We start from the raw sequence: 27,291 nt of genomic DNA, 5'->3' as shown, positions 1-27,291 counted from the left end.
TACCCATACATAACTGTGGATTCGTTTCTTCATTTCAAGGATTACCCCCGAGAGAATACGTAGTAAGAGTGGGAGACCATGAAGGTTTTAAAGAGCATTTTTCATTAGGAATGCTTGTTTCAAGAATGATGAGCAACCATGAGTGATTATAAGGTTAGCCTGAATTATAAAATGTATTTAAACTTAATTTGACAGAACACGTCAATGTCACCAGTTCTGCATCATCCCACTTAAACTACTTTCAAGAAGGAGAAAAGTCTTCATTTGTGATTTTTTTTTAAATCCTACTGTAATTTACCGTAACGTGTTCAGTTTATGTCAGTCAAAATTTATGCTAAACTTCGTGCGTGCCCCTGATAAATAACAGAAAACGATAAGGTTTCTGATAAACATCTCTGGGAATAATACTCTCTCTCTCTCTCTCTCTCTCTCTCTCTCTCTCTCTCTCTCTCTCTCTCTCTAAGTAGTTCCTTCTATCTCAGCTAACGGTTTGTTGCCTGTTCCTGCTAAAGGGAACTTCCACTGACGAGCGGAAACGTAATCAGTTTTTGATGGCCTTAATTCGCCTCCATCTTGAGGAAGACTGGTTATTTTGTTGAAACGAATTACGATGTATAATACGAGGTTAAACTGCCGGGCTTTATACCTGCAGCCATTCGTCGTTTCTTATCAGTTTTATCAGAAAGATTAGGAGAACGACAGGAGAATTCCCCAGGTTTCTCATGCATGAGCTTCTCATGTGCGCAGTGAAACCGGAAAGCTCTACTGAGATTTTTCAACCTAAAATGGCGAAAGGCAACAAAGAGGCATTAGGCCTAAACATGCCCATACCCTGGGGCAACGAACAAAGCGTTTCACATGAAGGTCAGTGCCCGAAGAGGCGAAGCTCAAGGTAAGTCACGTATGGCTCAAGTTTAAGGCAAGTGAAAAGAGTGACTCCGAAAAAACTCATGCAAAAGTAAATACCTCTTCACAGGTGACAATTCACAAGACAAGACCGACCACTTAATTACCAAAGCCAGGATGTTTTCACAAAATAACGAGGTTGCGTTCCATTCGTCACACAGCGTTTCCTGACCGTTTGAGGCGTTACCATGAGCCGAGTTCAAAAGCAAACAGAATTAACAGAGCCGAACTCCCAAGCCGAGACAAATCTCTCAAATGGCGTAAGACACGAGGGTGCACACATTTTATATGCAATGAGGTTAAATGCATACGTTGCTTTACTGGGGAAGTTCACAATACTTTGTAAACGCAGGTCAACTTCCATAAACTTTTTTTTTTTTTTTTTTTAGAAAGGCTCATAATTTTTCAACTGACAAAATACGAATTGCTGACATAAAACATTTTGCTTTTCTTCAAGTTTAGTCAAAAAGATGATGACGCAAGCTTCTGATTTTATACGGAAGAGAGAGAATTGAGCGCTGAGAACTCTTATTATTCACCGTAATAAATGCTGCTTTGGTCATAAAAGGGTCAAGGTTCACTTAATCATAGCCCCAATGAATCTTGGGAGACTGCCTTATTTGTCCTAATCTTCAAAAACTTCTTTTAAAGACATGAGTACCATGGTAAAAACCAGTTTGATCCCTAACATGCACACACACATATATATAATATATATACATATATATAATATACATACATATGCATATATATATGTGTATGTATGTATTTATATATTTATATATATGATAAGTGTGTGTATATATACATTTCTAAATGTACGTATATATACATAAGCATATGCATAATTACACACACACACACACACACATATTGTATATACATATACATAAATGTCGACATTCAAATATTTAGAAGTGGACGATAACCTCAACACTCCTGAAGACACATCAGTTGTCGGAAATAATCATGAGTCGTGATATTAGCAAAAACACTAAACATCCGTGAAAACATGCAGTGAAATTACCGGCTCCCGCTACTTAGACAAAGCAGCAAGCAGTCGTAAAACGACCATTAATAACAGGGCTCTGGAAACACGCTTTCACTCACCAAGACCACCGTCAGCAAAAGGCGTCCCCAGCAGCGGCCCGAGGAGCCAGGGTCCCGTCGTGGGAGTCGATAGCTTCAAAGTTCACGGGGTCGTCGAATAATGACCATTCCGCCTCCCTTCCGAGTCCTGAAAACAATGAGAGAGAAATTTTGAGATTTTTCGATCCCATTATACGAAGTCGAGTCGCTGCTTATTATTGCACGTAAAAAAAATGACGTTCATGAATAAGTTACAAAAAATTAAAATGAAGTTATCTTTTTAGCATTCTTCATTGAATGCTCCCCGTGTGGGCGGGCCTGTTTGATGGCTATCTCTTTGTTTTCATACTTTTGTCTTGGTCTGGGTGGCACATATGCAACAATGCTTGAGGGGGTCATGCATTGTGGTTGACGAGAAGTGTAGAGTTTTCCACTTTACTTTGCTTACACTGTCTTTCACTTAAGTACCGGATGTATACTGTGCATGTTCTTTACATTCAAAGCCTAATGCTAGTCTAAGCATGTAAATATAATGTACATGCACAGGTAGCTTACACATACATTTATCAACATTCATAAAGCGTTAAGTACAAGGTAATTGCAAAGCTATTTAAATTTTGCTGTCATTTTTTACGGTAGGGGTACACTGGTACAGGGCTATTCCCTGGGGGAGGGGGAGATCTAAAGGAAAACAAGCCACTGCCTTATTTATTCTTTAAATGCTGAAACGAATCACTGATGACATGAACTTTCCGGTTACAAAACCCCGACAACATCAGCCTCTGTAGGTTATATACGCCTGCAAAGAAGGTTGACAGGTGGACTGTATTATAACAAGCAGCCTGTTTCTATCTTCCCAGTTTACATACTTGCAGCAAATGTTTTACGATATAAGTCACACATTCAATCCATTCTTCATTGAATATCAAAGGGGAAAAAAGTTTCTCGTTTTCAATTAAATTCTTGTTAAGAGATTCAGTTCTCTTTTTGTTTCAACATTTTTTCTCTTTCTCTCATGAGTTTGAAGTCATGGTCTCTCCTTATACTACTTGGTTCGGAGAGTTAGCTGAACATTTCTCCAACATTGCGTATGAGGAGTACCTTCGTAAATGACGCGCGTTCAAGTACCGAGTATATACGAAACACCTTAAGTATAACGCATGCGCGTTAACGGTCGGGCTTCCGGTAGTGGGTGAATCATGACCTAGATTGCAGAGCTTAAAAACTTCCTCTCTTCATTTTCGTCCTCTTTTTTTTATTGTACATTACTTATCACTTTCATCTGATATTGTTTTGGCGAGATATTTCTTTGAATTCTTGATTCTAACTTTCTCTTGCAACAGGCCTATTGATGTCTATCTAAAATCGTATTTTGCTTCTCTTGCGTCTTTCTCGTGTTTTTAGTTATTTCCACACACGAAAATGCAAAGAATAACTATAAGATAATACTTTAACTATTACTAGAAACAATAACAACGATAATTAAACGGTATTTTACAGTAGACCTCAGTAACTCGGACACTTCCGCGCTTACGACATTATTTGTTTTTACATTATTTTTTCAAAAAATGTTTACATTATCTTTTCAATTTCCTAAATACAAAAAGCCCGGGAGAGCATAAACAAAGGTCTGTGCCAGAGACCTTGTCAGTAATCTATGGTTGTTATTTAGGATTAGGCCAGCCCTGTGCTGCTCCAAGAACAGCCAGTGATACTCTGATTCTTGGCGTAAACCAGAAACGGTATCATCACAGGGAGAGAGGTTGCTGGAGGCGAGTCCTCTCGACGGCCGAGTTACCTATATGGTACTTCAACAGTTTTCCTCTCTCTCTCTCTCTCTCTCTCTCTCTCTCTCTCTCTCTCTCTCTCTCTCTCTCTCTCTCGCAAAAAAAGTAGAATATCTCTAAGTAAATAATCGAGAAAAGAAGAGAGAGGAGCGGAAATACAAGAAACATTAAAATATGAACAATTAAGAGTAAGACTAAATCCCAATTCGTAAGACCACGTAGACACAATTAATACACAAATAAAAAGATAAATGACGGTAAGCGTAAGCACAGGATGCTAATCTCAAACCCAAAACTGTGAAGGATAATGGCGCAGAGGATGTGAAAATACTCGGAGTCTGAGAGGTTTGGTTATTTGGTCACGACTTGCTTAGGAAAGCTAACGTTGCATCCGAATGCCGACGAACGACGAATTCTCGAAGATTCCTCCAGTCAATTAAGCAAAGCATACAATGCTGGGTGGTCACGCCTACTCCAGTTCCTCATTGGACGAGTTGGTATCGTTCTCGGCTAGCACTCTGCTGGGCCCGCGTTCGATTCTCCGACCGGCCAATGAAGAATTAGAGGAATTTATTTCTGGTGATAGAAATTCATTTCTCGCTATAATGTGGTTTGGATTCCACAATAAGCTGTAGGTCCCGCTGCTAGGTAACCAATTAGTTCTTAGCCACGTAAAATAAATCTAATCCTTCGGGCCAGCCCTAGGAGAGCTGTTAATCAGCTCAGTGGTCTGACTAAACTAAGATATACTTAACTTGTTTCAAGACTGAGTGATTGATTTATGTCTATTAAACTGGCGTCACAACACCTAAGTTATTTACGCAGCAGTAAAATTAAATAGGAAACTAAAAATAAACAAATAAATAAGTTTAAAAGGAGTTTCATACAAAAATATCTTATATATATATATATATATATGTGTGTATATATATATATATATATATATATATATATATATATATGTGTGTGTGTGTATATAAATATATAACCATATCTGTTCAAATATAATATCCATATATATATATATATATATATATATATATATATATATATATATATATATATATATATATATATATATATATGATCTAAATTTTGTTAAGGAGGCCTGCCTCCCTCACAAGCATATATAACTGCTTATATCACAATCCTCCCAGAGAATTGCAGCTAGCTTAAAATGTCCGTTCTGCCACGTCCCCAGGACAGGAACCTTTTCGTCTTACATTCCCAAGAATTATTCTTTTGATGGCCACCAGTGATTTATTTTCTAGTTCATCTTTTTATCAAATTAATTCTTCCTCATATCTCCTCTTTTCTTTTTCTCTCGTTATTATTATTTTTTTCATGTATAATATCAAACTGACCATGTTTGGAATCAGCAAGTTATGCCCAAACTAGGAAACCCCGTACTTTAGTAAAGAGAAAAATCTACCTTATCTTAAATATCTAGAACACACTTAATAAACAGTAAGAAAAATTACAGAAAATTCCAATATTATTAAGGGCTTTTTTTTTTTTGACATGCAACCAGGGGGACACTCTTAACCAGACTTTCGTGAAAGTTCCTGGCAATGTTGTACCCTGTCTTTGCAACCATACGCCTTACAGGAAGTAAACAGAAGGCTTTCATGTAAGATCCCGGAATTGAGGGGTTAAAAACAAAAAACATACCAAAAAGCAAAAATCAGAACTTTATGACGACCCTTCCAAAGTTTCAACAAATATTTGGCAATATTATATTAAAATGATAAATCTGCTGAACCAATGGAAATCAGCTAACCCAGGTGCGGTTGAACTTTGCGGTGAATTGACAATAAAAACCGAAAAGAATTAATTTAGTGTTTTTTGCAGAACCGAGGACTTTTACACTCATTTATTTCTACTTTCTCTTATGTAGGAAGCACTGAAGCGACAGGTGACGTTTTGGAACTTCCGCACCCCAAATTAGGGTTCTACAGTATTGTAAATTCCGACAATTTACCTTCGAAGTTGTCAAGGTTATCGAAGGTTAAAGTACGAAAAATAAAAATTTAAACACGAACAAAGATTATAAAACCCCAAAGTGCGGAGATGTAAATATAACAATGACGATGGTGATGCACAAAAATCTTTGAAAATCTGTCTTTCAAATTAACACGTTTATTTCACTGCCATGTTCCATATTACAGAGCATTCTTGAGTTTTCCGCATCCGCGGCGCTCCTGGCATTAAGGATGATTGGCAAGCCGTCACTCAGTTGACTGACATTGTTCTTTTTTAAATATTCACACCGACTTCACCACGCTTGCTTGACATGTATTGTGATTATGATAATCAACTGACAATATTTTACATGAAAGGCACTTTGAAATTTTTTTTTTCAAAAAAACAGTTTGAAAATATATTTCAAAAAATATTCAGCTTATCATTTTGGTGAAATAATAAATTTGTTAAAAAAAAACACATTCTTACTCCTGCAAACATTCTACTGAATAAACTAACCACACAACCTTATATCTGTACATAACACTCTCAAACGCATTCCCATCAAATCAATCAGAAGCAGAAAATAGTTGACTTACAATTCTGAGGAACTCTAGGCTGAGTAAAATATAATTCTCACTTTAGTTGATGATGGGCCGACTTCTTCGGCTAGAATAAGCTTATGCCTCTGGACAACACTGGTGCGGATGATTTCCAGATGAAGGGAAAGCAAAGATAAGCCGTATCAGCCCATGCTTTGGGTGCGTCCACATTAAAGTAAAGCATCTCATAAACACTCGTCAGCAACCTGTTGCATATATCGCAAACAAGTTGAAAAAAAAGTCAACGACCGCGAGTGGAGAACGAACCTTTGTCAATTGCTTGATAATCGTATATATATGAAGCACCGGTTGGAACTCCTAATGAGTTGGTGACTTGTATTCAATCTGTTTGTGATGTGTCTCTGATGAGTTGCGTGTTTATGACATGTTTGTACTGCAGTGTGGACACGCCCTTATTCTCACAATTTCTACGCAGCACTTGTAAGAATATTAAACACAGTCATTTATCCAATATACAATGCTAAAAAAGAGAAATAAAGAAATGACTTGAGCTGCTTACTAATCGAGAAACTAATGCAAAGAGATGTCTTTGAGAAATCCTATAAAGAGGTTAAACATTCACAGGGGCACCCCATTCTCAAATTCAAGGAAAGTAACCCCGAGGCTTCGTTAAACATCACGTAAGAAGGACCCTTGTGGGCCGATCAGCATTATCGAGTTTTCACAGGACAGCAACTAGAATGACAAATCCCCTTTCTTCCCTTCTACTAATTCTATCCCACATAAAGGATTTCCGCTGAGAGAAACAACACGGAAGGTCTGTTAAGAACCAGGGTGTGACTTGACATCAATAATAATATGTAAAGGTCAGAGTATGAAATTTAGAGGGAAAAAAGTTACTAAAGTTATATCCGGAACACAAGAAGATCGACCGGCGGGGAATAAATTATCAGAATTTGGTAATGTGACGGCAATATAAATACGCCTAAAACCAATCTTCTTCTTGACACGTACATTTTATATTTGACGAGATGTACGAACGATTATATACAAATAAGTATGTTACATAAATGTGACAAGCGTATGTCATGGCCATCTAGTAACAATAGGGCTAAGGCATATACGTACCCCATCAACCAGTAGTTCACACGAACACTTGTAGCATTAAGTGGATGTCTAAGTACCAGTTTGCAGTTAAATAACATAGCAACGTTCTAGAACGATTAGTGTTATATTACATTCCAGTTACTAAATGGGCAGCTACTTTGCAGACCGAGTTTGAATAAGATGAAGCCTACACCTATAAATCCTATTATCAACTTCAGTTACGATTCCATTATCCTTTAACGGTAGCACTATTCTGAAATCAGAACCAAACTAAAACCGTCTAAATTCAACGTTCCTACTAACAGCGACTCAGATCCTGTCTTCTATAAATGCTCTATCCACGATTTTTTTTGGGGGGGGTGTTCCCAATGGTACGTTCAGAATGACTTAATATTTAAACGCTAAAAAGTCAGGGATACGGGAATATTTAATGAAATCCAAACACAAATACAAATGTATAAGTGCATTTTGACGAAGGAAAACTGAAGAAAGCTGCATAATATACGTACATTTCTCACAAAACTAACTATATATATATATATATATATATATATATATATATATATATATATATATATATATATATATATATATATATTATATATGTATATATATATATATATATATATATATATATATATATATATATATATATTAATCATATTATATATATATATATATATATATATATATATATATATATATATATTGATCATGATGTAATAGCGCAATCTTAATGTCGGTTACTAAAATCACTCATTTTTATCCTTTAAGATGTAACGTAAAAAAAAACTAAAAATGAACTCTCTATTACACAGGCAATGCCATAAGCGATGACATTTTAACTGTCATCAATTTTAGCATTGAAAATAGATGCAGAGCCTAATCTTAAAGTAGATATTTAAAATTTTCTACGAAGCTCTTACTGGGAGCAGGAGCATCATTATCCATTTTAGCAGTTCAATACCGGCAAACGATTATTTTACCGAAACACAAACAACTAGGGTAAGTTCATCATTTTACTTTTCATGTTTTATACATGGGCAATGAAACGTTATTAATGTTACTACAGTTTCAACCATCAGTAGTGTAGAATCAGCTAGAAGAACCGAATGTTACAAGAAAAATCACACATGCAGTGCAGCGCTCACGTTGTAGCTGTGGGTTGCCCAGTTTACCAAATCTGTCTCAATTTACAAGCAGCTTTTGAATGCCCCATTTAGCCCATTAGTTTAAATTTTTGCAAAGAAATCAGTGATCTTATGATGGAGTGGGTGATTCAACTCCTCTGCACTCCAAACACAGCAGATCCCTTCTAAAGCTCTCGAGCTACCAGCCGTGGAAATGGTTACTGTAATCTTTCAAAGGATGTTATTGTTTTATAGGAAACCACTCAACTTCAGACAAACTTTCTTCTACTTCTAATTATGGGACTTACAGCCACCCTCAGCTACGGCTAAATAAAATGGGTTTAATTAATAAAATAATTGCCATTAAATACCAACCTAATTTTACATAGTGGACTAGAGTCCGTTCTAAACACCTTTTTTTTTTGACAGTTCTACGAAAATGACAAGTGAAATACACAGCAGGTATATGCGCTGTCCCGGATGTAGGTATTCGAAAGAGGACGAAAGTAAACAAATCTAATTTTTATCAGTTGTTTAATAGGATGTACCAAATAAGTACTGAAATTACTAAAACAAAGTCTGGGCAATTTCATAATAACTATACTGCCTCCAAATGCCAAAATTTGATTTATTTCGCTGAGTTACGAATGCTCATTTATCTACGTTCGGAAGTGATAGCAACATTTTATCACTCAACAGATAAAACGCAATTCCTTCTATATGTGATGAAAAACATAAAAATTATAATAAATAACCTTAATATAATAATAAAACTCCACAAACTTTCTCCTAAAGTCTGGTATATCAAAATACATTACTTTTTCAAATCCGGTATCGATGTCAGGGATTCGAACACGTCTTGAGTAATTGGAGAGTCTGAGGTGTTGGTCAGTTTCATAGATTTTCTTGTTTATCATAAACACAGAAACGGAGGTCAACGCCTGTGTGGGTAGCGGACGGGCCCTGACACACGCTAGACCTTCAAGTTACTTAGAAAACTACTTATTTCCCGCACAAATTGGTTGTTGGGCGTTGTTTTAACGGCGGACTGGCGTTTCGGGAGGAACAGGGAGAAAGAGGGAGATCAGCGGCCTCTGCCCATCTGTGCAACGTCGACCCGGACAGACGGACATAACCTCTTGTAAGCAGATAATAGAGCTTTTTAAAGTTTTGAAAAGCGTAAAGTACTTAAGTGTGATGTGATTTATACATATTTATGCAGCAAATAACAAAGGAAACAGTATATTTTAGTACTGGCCTTGTGACTTTAACGGAGCTAGCCTAAGACTCTACAGAGTGTCTTAAAGTAGGATGTTCTTTAAGTTGGCCTTGTTGTTGGGCCTAGTTGTAAGCTGTACCAAGACTTTCTTATGAAATAAATGGCGATTTATATATATATTATTAACCATGATTTGCATGTAAAGAGAAAAGGAGAATTAATTACTTTATGCCAGACATGAAAATACTAAAATACTAAGGCAAGGGACCTATCAGCCTAGCTTATTTCATTAAGTCAAGTGTTGTGTCTCAATTGTTTTAGGGTTTTAGTTGCACTTAACTGGGCTCAGTGGTGAACAATATATGATGGAAGAGAAATGCAACAATTCGCCACAATGCCTCACCACTCCTAGACAGTCTGAATCTATTATAATCTATCACATAAACCATATAGTCCTTTCCAGTGTACAGCCACCTGTCAAAAACGTTGTCCTGCTTAATCTAACCTGTTCTTCTGACCCAGCAAAAGCCACTCTGGAATCCCCAGTACTGTATTCACTGTTAGAATATACTGTATCTTAAAATATTTTTTTCAGTTTCAGTTCAGATGATGAATAGTTTCACTGGCTATTTAAAACCTGTGCAGAGGTACAGGCAGTGTGGTGAATATGGACACACATATACAAATATACAAAATCCCCAATGTATGACTGAAGCAAAAGTTTTTAAACATTACAATCAGACTCTTTGAGTAGATTGTGGTGGATGGCAGTTGAGCAGGAGGGATTACACTGTAGTAGGCAAGACTGGCTTTAGGCTATGGATGAGTATAAGATTATAGGGGTAGATGGTAGATTGTACCTGATTGCAAAGTCTTTGTGCCATGGGTCTTGGCACAGGCTAAGGTAGGCTTACCAATATAGTGTCTTGGAGTACAGTTCTGCCATAAAATATTTTAACCCAAATTCCCCTCACCCCCACCCACAAGCTAACAACATGGGGGACCTTTGTGAGGGAACTACAGTTTATAGATGTTGGGGGGGGGAGGGAAGTGACTGAAACATGACAGTAGTTATTAAAGACCTGATTAGTGTGGATTCGCTCCATCCCAAATACTAACCTGACCTAGAACAGCATAAATTACGGTTAGTCAAAGTAGCAGTTATTCTTATGCATGTACTGTTATATATGTTTTTTGCAGCATTTTAATTTGCCTAATAATAATAATGAACTAGGATAATGGTTTTTGAATTTACAGATTGCAAGGAAAACTTGTAAGTCAAGTATCTGGAGACAAGTTGGTGATGTGGAGTATAATTAGTTTGATACACTGTTACTGTACTGTATTTTAATTTGTAAGATTGTAAGATCTTAAGCATGAGAGGCAAAAATATATTCAAGAGGTCCCCACAAACTATGAGTTAACTTCCTGGACTAGATACAGTTTACAGGAACAGTCCATGTACCCTCCCCCACAAAACTGTATAAAACACCCAGCACCAAATGTTTTTGTTGTTTTGTCTTTACTTTATATGCATAGAATTTCACAGATATTGCTGTAGAGAGACTTATTTGTTAATACCTAAGTATTGTCCAAAATACAATGCGTTATCGAATTAAATGCATTCCCATACATGCTTCTTTATGGCAAATATACTGCTCAGCTGATTGCCCACCTCAGACATTTTTAATCCATACCAACACAAAAAGACCTTAGAAACTCAAAAAATATGCTCCCAACGTAAGGTACTCGGGTTGCAATATGTGTATCACCATAACTTCCTGGAACAGGGCTTCATTTATGCTGGACATAAACTTGGTGGGTTAAAGGCAGTAAAGATAAAATGGCATGGCACAGCACAATGCAGAAGAATAATATTGTATATCTGCAGTTATTGTTATTATTGACCACAGAGTCAGAATGCTTGACTCTTATTGGGCTGGCCTGTAGATTTGCAGAAGGCTGGCATACTATGAACTGTCATTTTTAATAAAGGGCCAAGTAAATGGCATATCAAACCTGATTGTAGGCTAATTAAGTAATGGCTATTAAACTTTATACTCACAAAATTACAATTATCAACAACCTCTTGGATGAACGTAATTCTCAAATATCTGATGTAAGTAATGTACCTGATGTCCAAAATATACTGTATAATAAACCCCAATCCATTGGCACGGCTCAATGAGAGGTTAATCTTAAAAGTCTGATCCCAGATTACAGTAATATATCAAAATAGCTGTAAAGGTTTAGGGCATGAAAATAATTCATGTAGCTTCTACTGTATATATTTTAGAAATGTGTAGATGTAGGGTAATTATATACAGTAGAGCATATGTCATGGAGAGAGAAATCAAAATTTTTATACTGCATGGTAAAACTCAAATCCAGCCCCATGCCACTGAATGGCATTGAGAACATATCTTGCATAAAGAGATGTGGCTTAGATCTCAGGTGTGTCGATTAGGATGGCCAGCTCCTTTCTCCCTGCCTTTGACCCACAGTACCATACTATTTGTAGCTCAATCAGCTGAATGATTAGTGAGCAAGAATCAAACTCCCAACCTGACAAATAACAGTGTTAGTACTCTACCATTGATCCTTGCTGTCTGTCATGAGCATAGGATGTATAAATCATCCAGTTAAGTCTGGATAGTTTTTGCATGAATGATGAAATTAGAAATACTGTAGAACTGAAGTACATAACTTATTATTGTCTATTGCTCTCTGTAACTAGAAAATGCAAATTATGTATGCATAAGCTTAAAGATGTATGCACCAGCATGTTGTATGCCAAAGAAAGCCTTCCAATAATATTCCTAATGGACTAAGCATATTTTACCATGCAGTTAAGGTTATTCTTGAGTAATAGACACTTAAGGTATTCCTGGAGCCCTCTAGTGCTTCATGCATAGTTCAGAAGGTGACAAAAAATTTACGATTCTACATCTGAGGCTGTCCCCTAGTCAAGGGGGACTACAGTTATTTCTGACATGCATTAATGTAGCCTTCTTTATTGTATTAGCAACTACTATAACTCTTCTTATTCTCAGTGTTTGCAATAGAAAACAAGCTAAAATCATTTTAATTACACTACAAAACAGAGAAAACCGAACCAAGAAATTGCCCTTTTACTTAAATACAAATGAAAAATAAATAAAAATAAAACAGAGAGGTAGTGATTTAAACGGTCAAAGAATACAAAATGTAGAAAAATCTGAAAGTCACAATAACAGTAATGTGGTTTTACTGTAAGGGACTTTTGGTAATCAGTATTGTTCAAGTGTTGTGACACATAAAACATGTAGTCTGCACCTTATAGGTAAAACCAATTATTGTTAGATATTCAGCATTACTTAATATAATATTACCAGTTCCTTAAGAATTATGAAGTGGGAAATGCTAAAAGAAATACAGTATCTGGAATTTGTGAAGGAAAAATAATGTACAGTAGTACCATTCACTTCAAAGAAAATACTGATGAATATGCTATTGGTCAGAATATCATAGCTGCTATGGCTGCTTCATAGTTGCATATTATTTAGATTAAAACCACAATTGCCTAATATCTTTTGAAGGAGAAAGGACATAGTTTGCTCTACAACACTGGAATGAGGTCCAGCTATTTGCGTCTTTCCTCTGGAGTATGGTTGCAGTAACACGAGTTGCAGTCTGATAAATATTTCATATTTTCATTAAGAGTTTGATGTGTCCATTCCTTTGGACTTAGACATTTGTTTGCTATTCATATCATTTATGATATTCAAAACAAGAAAAACTGCAGTACAGTAGTTCAGATTGTTTCTAGCTAAGTTTATCTATTTGGGTAAGCCTTTTCATTTCTTTTCATCAATACCTCAAAACCCTTTACCTTTCTCTGGATTTTGAATGTACAGCTATTGAGCTGTTGTTAGTCAAAAGAATTTAATCTGCCTCCTTACTCAGTCATCCACCATTCAATAAGCATTCTTCTTACCTGATGTTACATGTCAAATCCACATGGTAGGGTATTAACTCAGCTCCCTTCAGTCATACAGTCAGCAAGTTTTACAGAACTGTTTAAAGATGTTCTTTTGCAGTGTCCTGAGAGCATGTGTTTGTGAAATTGTACTTGTGGAATTGTACTTCTTTTTAATAGTTTTGACTGTCATTATTATGTCAAATTTGACAGTTTCTGCTGGAGCTTGATTGAATGTAGAAAACGAAAAATAGGAATTATTGTTTAACTGCAGTGTTACTGCAGATTTCATCCAAAAGGATGGCTAACCAATATAAATTTTAGTTGTCAACAATTTGCCAGACATTATTACAGAACTGATTGTTTTTAATGCATTTCAAGATTTAAAGACAAGCTGTCATCTTTAAAAAGAATAAGGGCAAAACAAAGATTTTAATTGCTATATCATACTGTAGTGCCTCATCCCTCCACCATGTAAATTTCCAGTATCATGTTTATTTTTACAGTTGGCCTGTGTTTTAATGTGATGATAGTTTAGTTTACTAAATTGGATTGTTGTCCATAAAAATTTGAAGGGTTCAAAGTAGATGACACTTACAGCTATGTCCTCAATTAGAAGATGTTTGAAAAGTTGAATGGGAAGTTGTATTATGCATGAGGTTGGCACAAACTACTTATTACAGTGGATTTTTTTTTTTTTCCTACCATCAACTTCATAAAGTATTTTGTTCAGGTTTTCCCTGTATGGGGATAAGCATGAAATAAGATCATTCCTCTGTCCTGTGCACTTCCTGAACTCCCTGTAGATGTGTCATCTGCTACCTAAATGATTAATGAATGCAATGTATATGTGGGTTTGTTTAGGAAAAGCCTTTAATTTTTTTCTGGTGGTGGCTCTATTGTTTATCAGAGGTATGAAGCAGAAGGGAACGTTTTTCTGTTTGATGAGAAGTTTTTCTTAGTTTTCTTAGTTTTACTTTCAATATTTTTAATTGGGGTGAAAGTCTAATGTTGGTGTGGTCATAGGGTTGCACTCTTTACTCTGTTATTGTGCACACATTTTGTAAGTACTGTACTGCATTATTTTATTTGCCACTGCAGTACGTGCTATAGTTCAGTCTGTGTAATAAAGTTTTAATGTGAATAAAGAGCCTTTTACAGTAAAGTGTTATGATATAGCAGGAAACGTCACAGGCTATTTCATGGTAGGTTTTAAGTAACTGAAACATGTTGATGAATACTATGACTAGAAACCTGATACAGAAGGATGGTAGGTAAAGGATTGTTTAACACACAGTGAGGTATGTCAACCTTGACTTGCTGAGTGAATATTAGTATGCTATTCTAACGGACTGAATCTCAGATATTTAAGGGGATAATTTATAGTTCTAAACTTGGTGCATTTGATATTTATAGTCTGTTCAAAGTACTGTATCAAGCTCATTTTTTTGATGGATAAGGCATTTTTGATGTTGATGTTTTCTTTAGCACAGTAAACCCTTTATGAATATATGAACAAAATTTATTTGTTGAATGGAAGGTAGAGGATTTTTTTTTAAGTGCTCTTGTGGATATTATCTACGTAGTATGGTAAATTATTAAAACAGAACTGATCACTGAAACATACTGTGGTGAAATTTTTAAATGGTCTGCAGTATTGTGCTTTTTATTAGCATGGTTATTTGGTAAAACTTATTCTGTCAGTTACTGTATTTAATGTTTTTTTTTTTTTCTTTTAATTTGCATTCTTTTGTGTAGATGAAAAGGCATGGTCATAAAAATTCCATATTACAATGAGATTACATTATTCCTTATTTAAAAATTTTTTTTTTGGCATAAACTGTATAGTACTGTACAAGAACATAGTTCATTTTATAATCATATGGTGCTTTTTTGAAATTACATTTTTACAATGAAGATACTTGGGCATATCCTAAGTTTTAACTGTGTTTTATCATTTTTACATAGTTACATCTTCATCTTAGCCTTATTTTATTTTTCCAGATAATGACAGATAATTGAAAAGCCAGCAGAGGTGTTTCAGCAGCTGGCATCCTCTTTCTACTTTTGTAAGTGTTGGTACTAAGTTCATTTTGGAAGTCCAGATGCCCATATATTCATCCACAATGGCAGGTGATGTGTGGGGACAGTGGTTTGCCTGTTGCATCACTCAACAGCCTCCACAGGTGGGTGTTGACAGTTTGTCAAATGCATTTTAGTGCATTATGAGAGTGTTATTGTTTACATAGTAGAATGCAGTTTACTTATTCTAGTAGCATCAGAATTCTCTTTTGAACCTCTGTATTATGTCTCAGGTTTACAATGAAGTTTCCACATCAGGAAATGGCAAACCCCCATAGCTGATATACAGTACCCCATAGATGATATACAGTACTGGAAGAGTTGAAAATAACTTTATAATTTTTTTATGTCAGTCATTTAATGTTATCTCTAACCCTTTTGCAGCGCCGTCGTCGACGCATAGATCGCTCAATGATAGGAGAACCAACAAATTTTGTTCACACAGGACACATTGGCTCAGGTGATGTTCAGATGGGCAACAGTCAGTTAGAGCAGTTACAAAGTCAAATGAAAAGCAAAGGAGGGTATGAAGAGGCTCTTCCGCACAACCACATGATGACTGTTGTACCAGTCCAAAGAACATAAGTAAGTCACTTACTGCATAGTATTAATTGTTAGTTGAAATTATAACTGTTGGACGGCAACATTGAAAGTCATACAAGAAAGGACACGAAGTTTTTGAACCCAATGTTAATAATATTTCTATGCTAATACAGAATGGGATTAAGCAAACTTTTTGGGGGGGGCTTGGTTTTCCTTTTTATCTTTAAACACTAAAAAAAACAGACTAAAATAAATAATCTTGCTAAGTAAAAGAATAAAGAGATGATGTGTGGAGCCAAGGTTACGATATGTTACTTCTAGGCAAACAGGCCAAGGAAGAGTTTGTGTAGTAGTGTGGGACTGATGGTGAGGTGATTTACGCAAACTTCAGAATGTTATTGTTACAGTACCAGTCTTGAACAGCTCCAGAGGTTTTTTATGTGAGTGATAGGTTGCTGGGTTGTCTTATGGGATGAACCAATGAAAAAATTTTAAATGAAATATTCTTCTTGTAAAATGTGTACATCTAGTACTGTAGCTGGTATTAATATGAGGCAAGTTTTACGTAACCTCTGTGAGCTAGAATTCTTAGTTCTTAGAAGATAGACATTACTGATATGGGGAGCCATAGTGACACTGCCAAGACCCCTTAAGTCTTCCCACTTATGCCATGTTAGGTACAATGTAGTGAGTATCAAATGAATTATATAAGAGTGTAGCAAGTATCTTACGGATCTTATCTTGAGTATTAAAAGTAACTTTTCAGGCTCAGTGCTATGAAGAACAATAAATTTTGTACACAAGTTAAGTCTGCATGAATTCCTCATTTGTGGAGCCCTGGTATCTAGCAGCATCATTCCAGGATCTTTTTCCAATAATAAATGGCCGAATGACAACAATGTCACCACTTAAAGGCATATCATTTGGTAAGGTCTTTATGACTGTAGTCCAAAAGCAAAAACAACACTGCTTATGCATTCTAAAAATTTAGAACATTACCAGCTGCTATCCTGTCAAATTGCAGGTGTCAAGAAGTATCACTAGTTACTGTACTGTTACCAGTTTTTCATTACCGTAGTAGGATGGTGTAGTGAACTAAACATTACCAATTTATATAAGCTATCTTTGTTTTAGGACTTCCTTAACAAACATGTTTCCAATTATGCACTAATTTTTTTACGATGACCTTTTTATTTTTTATTGCACCAAGGATGATGGTGGAACTGACACAGCAACCACCAACCAGTCACTATTGAGTTTAGTATTGCCTTAAAGTTTTACTCTTGACAGTTAAGTCATGGAAGAATATACAAACAACAGTATTGTTGTGGTGCTAAATTTATAAAGATGGACCAGTCATGGCAAAATACTGAGGATAAATTATTCTACTTTCAGGTTTGGTAAATTGTAGACAGGAGATGAAGTAAGTTCTTCCCCCGAGGTACTGGAGAGGAATCTTGTCTAGTTCATCCTGGATAGGAGAGACACTCAGCTGGGATTTCTCGTTCAGTACAAAAATTGCGAAGAGATTGGGAACGTAACTCTTGCCATATAGATTTATGTGCGACTTGTCCTGTCCATGGTGCTCCTTGTATTCAGGTGTTATATCCACACTTCCCAACTGCCACAGTTTCTTTCTTTTGAATGTCCTCTGTTTCAGCCCTTGAGCTGGTGACCTTTCAGTGACAGGTGTTCTTACAAAACACTTCCATATGTATTTATTGTTGCATTTAAGTAGAAAACTCATTATAGGCGTCTTTTTAAATCTAGATTTACATTTGACATTAGTAAAGTTTTTATGGAAGTTTTATGTATTGAAAATTATCTACTTGTTCAAATAGTTTTTGGTATTTGACCAATATTAGTAGCCTCTTTCTCAAGAGTTCATGACACTTGTAATGGTAGTTTAGGGCTTAGCTGGCCTAGAAAATTTTCAATTAGAAACACTTTTATACCATTTTTTCAGTTATATAGACAGTATACCATACTTGGTTTTGAGTTATTACTCTTAGCACAGTTAAGGTGGATTGACTTTTCTTAAATTGGTGTACTGTGATTTTTATTATAACAGCTTAGGCAAACCACGATATGAAGAAAAGTTGGATTCTTGTGTGTAGTTTAATGTGGTTAGGCAAAGTATTCTCATAACCTGCCACCTTCACCAGTACCCTACCTTGACGAGTCTTTCTAAGAGTCTGTGGTATGCTCGTGTGACAGACATTTTGCGTTACCTCTGTTCTTCCCGGGGCGGTAGATGAATTAGGCCCTAGAGTAAGCTTGGGTGCTTCTTTCCCCCCTCCTTTTGCTCTTTCTTATATGAGTTAGTGTCATTTAGTTGTTAAGGATGGCAGTGTTATCTCTCATTTTTGTTTAATTTTTTTTTATACTGTACAAATATTGTATGTATGGATGCGTGGAAGCCTGTAAACATAATCATATGTACTGTAGTTAATTCCAATAGATTTTTATATATTTTATTTTATAAATTATGATTACATTATTACATAATGGAGGTAATGAAACTTAATTGTAGGTATTGAAGCCTTGAGTTCAGAAGACCATCATGATTATTTTACTTATATATATATATGATGTACTGTATATATTTTCTCCTTGTTATAGTTAAACCTCTTGTTTTTCTGCACTTAATTTTTTAATTTTTTAATATTCTTACTATCAAATTTAATTATGTCTGATTTGATAAAAAGTAATTTACCCCAAGCAAATTTTAGGATCTAAGAGTTTTTTTTTTTTTTTTTTTTTTTTTTTTTTTTTACCTCCAGTAATTTTTTCAGTCTGATATTCATCATCAGGGTACAGTGTTTATTGAAAGAATGGTTTGTGATAAGAATTTATGGTAATTCTTCATGAAATTTTTATTTTTACTGATAACACATAGGAACACTGATGTTACCCAGTGCAAATAACTCAGGTAGATGATGAAATCTGTTTTTGGAAGGTGCCAATGAATTTTTGATCAATATATATACAGTTTTGTTGAACATTAACTTTCATAATTTTGTGCTAATCATTCCAAGCGGTCAAGAATAAGAGGTAATACTAGTTTCTAGAGTGAAGAGTAGTATTTTTTTGTTTTTTATTTGAATGATTGTGAAATCCAAATCCAGTAAAGCAGACCTAGATGTCCTTCCTTCAGCTCAAACCTTATCATCCATGAGAGACCACTGAGGCGATCCCTCCGTCACGTAACCTCTAAGCCTTATCCCGTGCCTTGCATCACCCCGTTTCACTGTCAGTGCTTTGGTTTATTCAGGCTTGTACTTGTGCACTAGAAATTCAGTAAACACACACTGTCTGATCTTAGGCTTTTCTGTCCTTGGAGTATTGTAATGAATTCATCACCCCTGAAAATTTATTAATGCATGTCCTTTGCAGGCTGTTGAATGTCTGCACCTCCCTTACTTTAATGAAACATATCAAAGAATGAATGTTTGGATACTATTCTTTTTAAGGGAATTTGGTTTTGGTTCTTCCAGAGGCTATGTTAGATTAGGTTTAGTCACAAGGAAAGTTATTATAAATATATATATATAGCTCTGTGGAACCGAAGATTTAGTTTTGAATATTGTTCCTAATAGAAATTTTTTTTCAGCAGGACAGTGCTATTAATTGCTTTAGAGTTTTAAGAAGCACACTTGCCTCAGTCTTGAAGGCTGAAAGGCATCAGTTTTTTAAGGTTTCTGCAAAATGCTCTGCATGTAGGACCCAAATTACATAGTAGAATTATGTGAACTGTAACTGCTTTACAGTGCAAGAAAGTTCTTGTTTTATTCTTTGTAAGCTATCAAGTTGTACAGTGTACTTAAAGACTTGTAATCAGGTGTTGCACAGTTTTCTCATTTTATGTACAGTTAAGTTTGCTTCTGCGTATAATCTCCTATTTACTCAATTAGAGAGGAGAATTGCAAGTGGAAACGTTTTGCGTTGTCCATTCATCGGTGATGGTTATATGCTTGAAATGAAGAAATGTTTTCCTTTTTTATTGGGCTTGGAAGAAATGATAGAACCGTGGTTGCCATTCTAAGATATGGAACGTGAGTTCTAGCAATTTAAACTGATGAATCCTTTGCTTAAAAAAGTGGATAGATATTCATTATCAACTTTCAGTCGTTTGATTGTACATTGAGTTACTTGGCAGTTGAGCTCCGTGCCATTGGTCATTTTTTTTTAAGCTATGCTCCCTTAAACCTGTTTTCTGTCAAGTTATTGGAAATGCTGTACTGAATGTTCACTAATGAAACCTTTTCACGGATATTTACACGATATTTTGATTATACTTACACATTCTAATGTCTTTTGGGGTAATGCAGATAATTTTTTTTTTACCCATTTGCATCACATCATGCTACATTTAAACTGCATTAGATATACTTTTTTCAGCCCTATGAATTGTTTGTTGTCTCAGCATATTGAAATTATAGATAACCTAATTATTTTTCTAAGGATATGGGAATTTTTGTGTCCAGAAAACATTAAAAAGATCTTAAGTTGTTATAATCTAGATGTAGAGCTTCCTCACATGTTAACATGATCTTAAGAAAAGGCTGATATAGATATTGGCAATCTCAAACTTCAAAGTACAAATGGAGCTCCAGAACCTCATGTTGCACAGTTGTGTAGATTGATAGAATTGATATATATTTGTAAAGGGCGGTGGTTTTTGTAGGTAAGGTTACAGGTTTTTATTGAACCAGATAATGTGATTTCTTAAGAAATACTACAGCAGATTAGTATGTGATCAACAAGCAGAACGCTTCAGCATGATATTTATTTGAAAATTGTGAGAAATTTTTACATTGGATGAAAATAGCAGAGCTTTTGAAAATTTATGAAGAGGTTAATGGGTACCAAGATTATATACTCATATTTTTAATTTTCTTTACATCTCAGATTGGATCATAGTACTTACGTTTGAAATGGATTAAGAACCCATATGTGGTTATTTTTCAAAATTTGCATCAAATGTATTGATAGCTGGCAGTGACATGTACAATTTGTAATTCATTTCATTTTATTGTTGACCAATGTTGTAGAAATAGGACTTTATGAAAGTAAAGAAAGCTATAGAAAGATATAGACTGTATAATATATAAATATAAATACATATATATAATCAAGCAGATATTGTTGTATCTATTAAAACAAAGAAATGTTAGTTGTGTTGCACTCGGATAAAATTAATTATTAGAGCTGCATTCTTGTGGATAAGATTCATGATCCCATAGCCCTTACAGGATAAATATAAAAGGGTAGGTTGTTTTGAGTCCGGGGGTGCTTGTGTATGAAACTCCCATCTGTAATCACGAGTGAATATCCACAATATATACAGTACTAGAAACTGTAGAAAATCTGAAATTATGCAATTTTTTTTTTTTTTTTTTTGACTCGGTGGCTTACTTTATTAGGCTATTCCATATTTGTAACATATAATCTTTTAATTATTGTCTTTTCTGATGTATAATTTAATTTTTTTTTATAAAAAGTGGTACTATAAAAGATACAATAAAGAAAAGTGCACATAACTTAGGTCAGTGTTCTAATCTGTTTCATCAGTGATGACTGATGTCTATCTTTAGCCAAAATCAGCAGAAATTGGCTTTCTTCTTTCGAGAAGCAAATTTGACAATGTATTTTCATACTGTAATCTATTAAACCAGTAAATTCCTTGAAAATGTGCTGTTCTTGCGATAGCCTCAGTATTTTGGGTGCAGAAATGAAAAAAATTTTGGAACCACATGAACTTGTGATGATTAACTTGTATACCGGCACCACAGGCGTAACAAGATGTGTGACATTTATGGCACAAACAAGATTTTATTTGGTAATCAAAATTGTAATGCACAAATAACATAAAAGAAAAGCACAAACAAGATTTTACCTGGTAATCAAAATTTTAATGCACAAATAACATAAGAGAAAAGTGCAACCCATAGAATTCACATGTCGACGATAATTTGATAACTCCCAAATTTCTGAGCTATTGTCTCCAAAAATGTCTGTGCTGTTGTTAATTAGAAATCAGCTATGCTTCCGTTTTATAGTGTGTTGCCCAATAGAGTTGTTTGGAACATATGACCTAAGACTGCTGGGGATTTTTATTTCCAACTTGCCTTAGATGGCACAAGAATTTCAAAATACTGAATTATTATTTTTCCATTATGTATGTAAGGTGTAGATAGGTTTTGCACAACATGGAATTCATCTTGCACATGATCTGGTGATAATCTAGTATATATCTTAGTAAGGAAATTTTTATTAATGTTTCTATTGGCAAAGTGGAGTAGAATTTTAGTCTCATTTTAGGTGAACATTGAATGTACTGGTAGATTGTGGCATATGTAAATATAATGCACTAAGTAATTTATACTTCCAGATGTTAAGAACAAAATGGTTGAGAGCTTTGAAAACACTAAGGATGCTCCCATCAGACTCTCTACAAATATTTGGGGTTTCTTCCAATTCTTATACCATGTATGTTCTATTTGGATCAATGTGATGTCAGAACAAAACTACCAAATATATCAATAAAGGATATCTGTTTTATAATTTTCCATGGAATTAATTTTTCCCCAATGTACACCTCATGCAATATGAAAGAACCAGGCAAAACACTAAGAGCTCTTTTAGTATCAATATTGGACTAATTCACATTTCAATTTCAGTTACACTCACAATTGCCTCGAACACTACCTTGACTTGGTTGTTTGATTAATGTATCATAGTTTACTCAAACCAACAAGCCTTTATTTTCTGCTGGCTCAGGGCTAGCTTTATGTCTTAGTTGCTTAATAAACCTACTTAACATTGCAGCCTCTAAATTTATGAATAAACTTAAAAGTTCAGACAAATATAAATTTTTATGGATATGCACAAGACTTCCCATTTATTGTGGGTTGAATTTTGAAAGAATGAGCTTTTGGCAAGTGAGTATAGTTAATATTTTTATTACTTAAATGTAAGTTCTATTATCAAAGGTAAACCCTTGGGGCCAGACCCATGAGTCTAATTAGTAATGTAATAAAAAATAAATGGTTTAACCAGGCCACTGAGTGAGCATTCTCAACTCTCATCCAGCTGGTCAGAAGGGTTGGCTCTTAATGGCAATATATACTGTAATAGATTTTGATATACTGGAATGCCTTGAAAATTTAGTACAGTAAACCCCCCATATTTGCGGTCTCACTATTTGTGGACTCTCATATTCTCAGATTTCTCTGTGGAACGTGTATCTACCCACTCGTGGAAAACTTGCCTATTCGCTGTATTTTTCACTGAGAAACATTCACTAATCACTGTACAGTATTTTCATATTTTCATGACTAAATGCACTTTTCGTGATAAAACTATTAAAATACTCAGGTATAAGCACTTTTGAGTTTTTTTTTTTTTTGTTTAAACTATCAAAATAGGCAGTTCTAAGTGTTTTTAGAGGGGATTTTAAGTATTTGAGGACTTTAGCTATTTGCAGGGGGGGGGGTTGCGGTACGCATCTCCCACCAATACGGGGGTTTACTGTAACTGTACACTGTAAAGTGAAAATGTTGAAGATCATGAAAATTTTTTCAAGGATTTGTTTCTAATACTTTATAGAAGTTACTGGAATTGAAATACAAAATTTAGTCCGAAGGCCAAGTGCTGGGACCTATGAGGTCATTCAGTGCTGAAAGGAAAAGAGTAAAGGTTTTAAGGTGCAATAGGAAGAAAACCTCACAGTTGCACTACGAAACACCTGTTAGGGGAGGGTAGAAAGTAAGATGGAAGAAAAAGAATATGAACAGAGGTAGAGCAAACAGAATGAGAGCGATTGCAGTTAGGGGCTGAAGGGATAATGCAAAGAACCTCAGTAATGGCTACCATGCACCATGTGAGATGCACTGATGGAACTAACCCCCTGGGGGATATATAAGATGCTGATAAAATATGTTTGATTGTGAGAGATTTTCTGCACTTAGTGACTACTTCATGAAGGTTATTCATCAGAAACCCAAGAGTCGGACAATTATGACCAATTTGAAAACCGTAATACTTCAATGCAATATTCTTCTTGGAATAAACATCCCAGTCCAACAGTTTAAATCTACTCTAATTTTTCTGTCAGATTCATTATTCCACAAGCCTCCGCTTTGGCTGCATTATCATCATCCTCATTTCTCCTGGACATACAGTACTTATCAACCAAAGAGAAACCAACACAATTACAGAATATACCTGTACAGCAATCATCAAGAAGACCAATTTGCAACTATCAGAACTTCCAAAGCGACTGCCCAGATTGGCAAAAATGTTCAGCCATCGGCACATATCCAAAAGACTTATCCTGCATTTTTCCAATGACAGAACTCACACACCGACATAAATAAAATAACCAAGAAAGTCACTGACAGATGGTATGGTAATGCAAGCCCATCCAGCATGCATGGCACATATAAAATATCAAGATTTATTATGCTTACATGCATATGAAATACTCTGATGAAGAATGGGCAATTATATGGTAATACTTGCATATTTATTCCACTCAAGTAGAAATAACAAAAATTAAAAAAAAAATGTTTGGCACTGGAGCAAATAATATGTGATAATGTTTAAAAGGATCTCCCTAGCAAAACAGAGACCTTACCAAAATAGTTAAGTAATAATAAACTTTCTGGTGAAGAATGTCATAAGTACTGTCATCACAGAGCTAGTCGTTAATATCGTACGTAAAAATCTTATCATCCATGGAAAAAATTAAACAAATCTTAAACTTTAAGAAAGAAATTGAGATATATAGTTTAGGCAAAGGCAACCTCGAAAAGTAATTATTGGGTTATAATGTACATTGAAAGTTGAATAACATATTTGTTCACAAAGCAACAATACTGAATGTGTTTCTTAGGAGACCATACAGTACATGTATTGTACTGTATTTGAAAAAAGGTACAAGATTACATAGTAACTGAAAGGATAATTAATGCACAAAAAACACTATGAAAGTAACTTTAGAGCCAACTTCATTTTACATATAGAATATCTTTTGTAGAAAAAAATTCGTCACTGAAGCTTGTTACTGTACTAAAGTAGGTCAGGTGTGAATACCTGAGTGGTAGAGAACCCTTACTTTTCTTCAGGTACAGGGATAAACATATGGTTGGTTATAGAGGGATTATCTACAAAAATGCAATTTATTGCAAGAAAAATTAGTTTGACTTGCTTTGTTCTGGGGAATTGGAAAAGAAAGTTGTAAACCTCTACCAGGTCTCCTCCAATACAGTCTTCATGTATTATCAAGAGATTGATCAGATGGGCTATCACCATCTGGAAATATCAGCCTCCCAGCAGTCATCTGCACAAACAAGGAAAGGTTGACTTCTGTAAACACCTATAAGTCTGGCATAACTAAGGCTGGCAAGCTCTGTGCTAGATGTTGGTCCATGATGGCAAGCCTCACTCCAAGAAAAGCCCCAGGGGAACCCTTCTCTCTTGTGTATAGTGTGGGATGAGTAAAAATGCTCAAAGGCCCCCTTGTTAAGAAAAGCAGAAAACAGGTTACACTGCATTCTTTGGACATGCTTTCAGTTATGTTCTCATCTGCATCCACCCAAACCAGCAGGAACACAGGCTAAACTGACAAAGTCAGAAAATGAACAAAGGTAAGGTAAGGAAGGGCCCAGAAATCGCTCACATCCACTTCACAACCCCATGTCCAACCACGAACCTTAAGCAAAATGCTTCCTTGTCCAAAAGCAGCTTGGGTAGCCTACCTATACAAAAGCTTTAACATAAACCAAGGCATAACGGTGTCCCAAGCAGAAAAAGGAAAGGCAAGGGTCTGTCAAGTGCCCACTTTCAATGCCTGAAATGGTTTCACCTGGACAAGAGGGTGGATATAACTCCAAACTCTGTGTACTTATAACAGGGTAATTAGCCTATAGTCTTTCCTTTTGCTGGAAGGCCTGTCCATATTCTGAGAACTAAAGTTGAAAGGGAAGACAGACAAAATACTGCTTCTTACTAGCCAGTGCTTGAGAAAAGGGAATCAGTTCGAAACTAAGCAGTGCTTAGAATTGAATGAGAAATACCAGGGATCATAATACCAATGAGGATCTTTTCGTTCCAAGGCTAAAGTCCAAAGTTAAGAAGCAGAGTGGTCCTGAACTTAGGGTCAGAATCGACTGCAGTGTGTTTGTGCCTTACAATCTCAGAATTGCAAGAAGGGCAGGCATCCCTCGGAACTAGTAACTTGAGCAACTAAGCATATTGTCAAATAAGCTACCAAATATACTATCTACAACTGGGAGACCACCTGTGATTTCACAGAGGTATTTTGGAAACATCTGAAAGAAAATAAAAACTCACCCTGGAGTACTACTTCAGGAGGAGTACCAATGCTACTATGAGTATGGTCATCCTGCATGGCCACACTCAAATTACACAACCCAGAGGAGTGTCTCGAAAGAAAGAATCAAGTTGAAAATCAAGATTCAGCGAGATGAGATACACACTACTCTTCTCAGAATGAATCAAGAAAAGAATACTGCACAAGAATCAAGAAAAGAATACTGCACATAAATGTTATTCAAGAGCATGGAAGATCTGATATCCAAACTGCCCCGCAGAGGGCTTGATGGGAAAGACAAAACTCCTGAGACACTTATCAACCAGAGTTACACATAAAGAGTAAACAAGTCTCTCCTACTAAGCATCCAGGAATCTGAAGGAAAGATAGGGGAAGTCTGGCCAAGAGAGGAGGATCTACAGTACTTGTGAGCAAAACATGAAAGTTAGCAACGGCGATGCTGTCTCTCATACTGACCTGCTATGAGAGATGGCAGACTAGCTAAGCAATTACCGTAAATGGCAGGGGTCATTCTTGGTTCTCCTGCATTCCTTTAAAGTCTTTTGATGGTGGATTCTGAAAGATGAAGGCAAAATACAGAAATAC

General features: G+C 35.5%; 1 protein-coding gene across 2 annotated transcripts; it reads left to right on the top strand.

The window, feature by feature from the left end:
• Nucleotides 1-868: 868 nt before the first annotated feature.
• On the top strand, nucleotides 869-22,901 carry Spec2 (CDC42 small effector protein Spec2). Of its 2 annotated transcripts, XM_067104365.1 has the most exons (5): nucleotides 869-892; nucleotides 9,470-9,685; nucleotides 15,726-15,907; nucleotides 16,188-16,388; nucleotides 17,742-22,901. In XM_067104365.1, exons 3-4 carry the CDS (start codon nucleotides 15,827-15,829, stop codon nucleotides 16,386-16,388), a joined length of 282 nt encoding a protein of 93 aa, XP_066960466.1. In that variant the 5' UTR covers nucleotides 869-892; nucleotides 9,470-9,685; nucleotides 15,726-15,826; the 3' UTR covers nucleotides 17,742-22,901. The 2 variants fall into 2 exon arrangements, with proteins under 2 accessions (XP_066960466.1, XP_066960465.1); XM_067104364.1 differs by lacking the exon at nucleotides 869-892 and having other exon boundaries at nucleotides 9,396-9,685.
• The last annotated feature ends 4,390 nt before the right edge of the window (nucleotides 22,902-27,291 follow it).

This window comes from Macrobrachium rosenbergii, chromosome 5, assembly GCF_040412425.1.
Source record: "Macrobrachium rosenbergii isolate ZJJX-2024 chromosome 5, ASM4041242v1, whole genome shotgun sequence".
Lineage (NCBI taxonomy): Eukaryota > Metazoa > Arthropoda > Malacostraca > Decapoda > Palaemonidae > Macrobrachium > Macrobrachium rosenbergii.
Note: the sequence above shows the minus strand (reverse complement) of the source record. Positions and strands in the feature narration are given on the sequence as shown.

Coding starts and splice junctions, on each gene's coding strand:
- Spec2 (XM_067104365.1), top strand. CDS start 15,827: ATGCCCATATATTCATCCACAATGGCAGGTGATGTGTGGGGACAGTGG. Junction 15,908..16,187: donor TCACTCAACAGCCTCCACAG/GTGGGTGTTGAC, acceptor ACCCTTTTGCAG/CGCCGTCGTCGACGCATAGA.